At 46.5% G+C, this 4,832-nt stretch overlaps 1 protein-coding gene across 1 annotated transcript in view; it reads right to left on the reverse strand.

Moving 5' to 3' along the window:
• Positions 1 to 3,502: 3,502 nt before the first annotated feature.
• The window catches only part of LOC108545449 (brain-specific angiogenesis inhibitor 1-associated protein 2-like), a gene marked incomplete at its 3' end in the record, with an annotated part of 217,061 nt that continues 215,731 nt past the window's right edge, over positions 3,503 to 4,832 (reverse strand). The window contains exon 5 of the mRNA XM_017897072.1: positions 3,503 to 3,564. Coding sequence (XP_017752561.1) covers positions 3,503 to 3,564 — 62 coding nt within the window. The remainder of the gene's footprint in view (positions 3,565 to 4,832) is intronic.

Consider the following 4,832-nt stretch of genomic DNA (forward strand, 5'->3'; position numbering starts at 1 on the left):
TGATATGGCGACTGTGATGATACAACCATCGCAATTCCGATGAAGACGTTGAAGATAGCGGTGTATATCAGGGATGATTAAAAATTCTTTACGAATTTTTTGAGTGTGTACAAATGAATTGCCTGGGTACAGAGACTTGTTTAATACAATAAATATTATAACATACGAAAACTCTAATAATCTAACTCTGCTTGGTACTGCATCAAGTCATAGAAGACACTTCCTGAGTCCTTTAAGTCCTTATTCTACAGCTCTATTTCTTTTGGCCTAAAATCAATCCTAAGCTAATGTAAATGCATACAGATTGAACACTGTGCTCTAAAATTTGTATAATATTCGATGATGATATAACGATCATGGTTTTAATGCCTACGTTGTCGACAGCAGTTTATATAAGGTATATATATCAGAAATTCCTCACGAATTTTTTGAATATAAACAAATGAATAATCCAGAGGAGACGTCTCTAGTGGACTTCAAAGATCGAACGATCCGCAGGAATTGAAGTAAAATACAGAAGGTTCCTGGACTTACCAGGAAACTTCAGAAAGTAGTCACCGGTTGTCTTATCTCCAGAGGCACTTCCAGCCAAACCGGGGCGATCAAATTGTCAACGACTCCGTGTAGAAGAATCCCGACATCCTCCGCAAAAATAACGAATGCAGTTGAACACGAGGAACCGAGTTCCTTCTAACTCCTTGCTCGGATTTATCGTCGCTCGAGGATCCTTCCTATCCGAGAGAGCACGGTTGGAGAATTCCAAATTCTTCGAAATCTCGCGATATCCCACGAATTCCTATCTGTCCGATGTCAACGATTATTCCACGAACCTGCCCTATCTCGCGGGTGGGAACACCCCTTAAATCATCCGAAATCGCCCAATCTCGAGGCCCTCGAAGGCTATAAAACTGGAAACAACCGAAGCTGGGAAAGGAAACGATTACTTTCCGAAGCCTGATAGCGGAAGTTATCGACTACGGTCACGTAAGAAACAATTAGTTGGGACGAATCCGGGGACTGGGGTCCGCGGATGGCCTAGGAAGTACGAGTTCTCCGGGATGGTATGGCGGTCGCAATTCCGCGAAATCTCTCGCGCAATAACGGCAGCTCGTTATTGCTGGAAACATTGTTCTTCGTTCGCTTCGAAAGACGCACTGCTGCAAACCGGTATAGCAGCGAGGGATCAAAGGGGCTCAATCTTCGGGACCTTAACGTTCGCTGGAAAACGATTCCAGCAGCGACGACCGCCGCCGCCACGGAGGATCGTTCATAATGGCCCGGGGATCATTGTTGGGAATATTCGCCATAAAGGAGAACAGGATCACGCGGCGGGAATATATTTCGACGGGCAAGGGTTCGCGCGGATTTTAAACACCGCTTTGGAAGGGAACAGTTTAGGGGCGGAACGATCTTTACGGCGTATTGTCATTGAAATGCAAGCCAGAGTACTTTCTGATACCCCGACGACGGGACTTAGGGGGTGTAGATGCTCGTGTCTCGTGTCTAAATCGGCGATTTAGATAAATGCTCGGTGGAATTTAACCGAGTTTGCGAGAGGGATAATTCTTTCTTTACGAATCAAACGTGATGGATTCTAACATGCAAGAATTCTAACGTCAAATCTGTTATTTTAGTGGTTATAGATATGTGGGGCTTGTTATGACGGGGTCTTCCTTGGTACGCTCAGTCTTGACTCTTGTCTCCGTTGTTTTTACTGATGGTCTAGTGTTCCTATTAATGCTGGCCTGTTGGTATCTTGGTCGTCTATGATAGATTAAGAAGGACAGGGAAATGGAAGAGATGCTAGTAACTAGACCTGCTAGTGGACTCATCAGTAAGGCTACCTTAGCAGGCCCTGCCTTAGACGAGCACGTTTAGGTGGCATAGGGACTTCTATTGTATTTATGAGAGGTCGATGATTCACCAAGGGCTTGCCAGAAAGTCCTCAAACCTCCTTCATGTAGCAATCCACCAATTGGCGAGGGTGAGAATGATGGTCGAACGATTAATATAGCTCCATTTTTAATAACCCTGAACTGTCAATTGTCACGCTGCCTTTTTTCTCCCACTTTGTCACGCAAATGGCGGAAAATTGAAATCTCGCGTGAATTTTGGACCAACCAGTATCTCGCGGTTCTCCAAATGCCTAGCCGTCGTTGTCCGAGACAGTTTGAATTCCATCGCGTCTGATGTCTGTACTCCTCGGCCGAATGCTCGCGGAGGGGCATTTTAAAAACACGGGAGCCCGTATCGCTGTCCGCGGGGCGAAATCGTAATAACATGTCGTTATGGCTGGAACGAATTTTCACCCTCAAAAGCGACGTCTGCAGGTGTGTAATCTCACCCCGGAGGCAGCCTGGGGTCGCGCAAGGATCAAAGAGATTTCCATGTGTTTCTGAACGGGCGTATAGAAAAAGACACGAAGGAACGCGCGAGGGTGGTCGGGGGTGGTTCTCGCGGAAGGGACGAAAGGGAGGAAAGATAGCGACGAAACGGGATCGAGATAAAGGGAGAACACAGTCGGTGATTAGAGGGATGGGAGGAGAGACAGAGACGGAGTAAATGACCAAAACTCTCTTTTAACTTTCCAATTAATATTCCGACGGGGTTGGAACTTCGCTCCCGTCACGAATTCACCGCCCCGTGCATTTTCAGCTTCTCGCGCGTCCCGCATAAATCTTCCCTACTTTTAATTGCGTCAGGCTCGGTCGTTTATTTAAATAATTCGATCGCGAACAGAACAGGCATCGCGCGACCAGCCGGAGACGATTTATTCGCGTCTTCGGGATCGAGGGTCCTGAAGCTCGTTACGGATGCTCGTTCAACCGTGGATGCTCCTTATGAAGTATTCACCGTTTGATTTTAGAAGCTGGCTGCGATATTCGCCGCGATTTATCGGGGTAGATCTACACAGGGGTGTGAAAGTACTCCGTTACGGGCTGGAAGATGTATCGCGGCAGATTGGCCAGGTTGTTCTAAATAATTTATCGTACCTCCGCGAGCACGGGCCTTCGAAGATTAGGGCCGAGATCTGCTATTCCAAGTGAATTTTATTTCACGTGGTATCATAACACGATCTACAGTCGTCGATATTTAAAATAATTAACGCGATTAGCTCCGAATTAATGGAATCAGAATTGATAAAAATATGACAAAGTTAAAAAAGGGTCAGGGTAAAATGGACGATGAAAGAATTTAACTGAGGCCTTCAGGAGCTTTGGATTTCCTCGAAGAATTATAGTTTGATATTTGAAATGGAGTAATATTGTAATATTGTAATATTGTAATATTGTAACTCTACCCATAGTCGTCGATATTTAGAATGATTAATCGATTAGCTCGGAATTAATGGAAACAGGATTCATAAAAATATAACATAGCCAGAAAGAAGACCATGCAAAATGGATGAAAAAATTCGCCAGTCCCTCCTCATATCTCAAATTTCGTAACGACTTCGATCACGGTGACCATATCGCGAATAAAAAGAATGCAAGGTACTCACGATATTCATCTCCTGTTCCTGGATCTCCTTGTAGACCTCGACGATCTTCATCAGCGCTAATCCTGCAACAGAAATCGAGTTTCGATCGTTTCCAAACGCTGTGCCGTCGACGACACACTGGGGAAGGGCGGAGGATTCGCGTCGAACCATGAAGAGCTTTCGCCTCGGTTGCGGTTAAAACTTTCGTGCTGAATTATTCAGACGCGGCTGGTGTCGTCGATACTTTAATCCGCGGCTAAGGGTGAAGCGAGGTTCGTCGCTGAGAGAAAGAAGAGAGCGAGAAGCGACCGCGGGAGTCCCGGCGGTTGGCGCTGATTTTCGACTGACTTTCCTCGCAAAGCCCGCGAAAGTCTCGAAAAAGCTCGCGAGGACGTAGAGGGGAAGGAGGAAAAAAATGGAGAGAGACCACGATCGCGACGCTTTGGGAAAAGTCACGATGGTGATGTTCGAACGGAAAGTTTCGGTTTGGCTAGTTCCTCCGCGCCGGGCGGAAAGTTCCAGCCCTCGTCGTTTCCTGTCCGTTCTTTCCTTCTCCTCCCCTCTCCGCCCCTCTCCTCGCCGCTCCACTTCGCGATGTTTCCATCCCTCCGCGAGGAGGAAGTCCCTCTGGAAGAAATATCCCGACGAAGCAACCGTGTTCGGCGTGTTACGTATGCATGCGTCTCGCTGGAGAACGCGATTAGGGGTTCCGGAGTGCGAATAAATTTTAGAGAAGCTCTTCACCGAGTGGCAAAAGAAGAGAAGCTTGCCTGCGACTGGCTACGCGAATTCTGCGCGAATGGCGGTCAGAGGAAGAGATAATCAACTCGTTCGGAGTTATGCTTATGCGTGTCCGGAATTAGGAAAATTTTTTCCCCGGTTTTCCTCGTCGAATGAGGGAATCGCGTTAGGAACCTCTGACGGAGTTCACTTTGGCCGAATTTCCTCGTTCCCGTGGCCTCGCCGACGGTTGGGAGCAAATTCGCGCTACCGCCTCGGACAAGGGAAAAAAGTAGTGGGATATTCTTAAGTTTGATCGACTAATTAAAGTTTTAATTAAGTTAGACGAACGTCAATCGGGTTTAAGTTTAAATTAGATTATTAAGGTATCTGTAATAAAATTGGCCAACTTTTCTGCCCAGCTATGGACTGGCATTTGCAAACTTTGCCCGTGGGAAGAACTTATTGTAATCGAAGCTGTTAAGCGTGCACGAAAATTCCAAGGAGTAAGCACTTCCAGCGGACAGTTCTCTATTTCATCCTTGAGCTCGTTCTCGAAAGTATTCCGACACATACGTTCGTTATATTCGACAACCGACATATATACGTTGATCTGATGCAGTAGTCAGCA

This window comes from Eufriesea mexicana, unplaced genomic scaffold (genome assembly GCF_001483705.2).
Source record: "Eufriesea mexicana isolate 0111107269 unplaced genomic scaffold, ASM148370v2 scaffold422, whole genome shotgun sequence".
Lineage (NCBI taxonomy): Eukaryota > Metazoa > Arthropoda > Insecta > Hymenoptera > Apidae > Eufriesea > Eufriesea mexicana.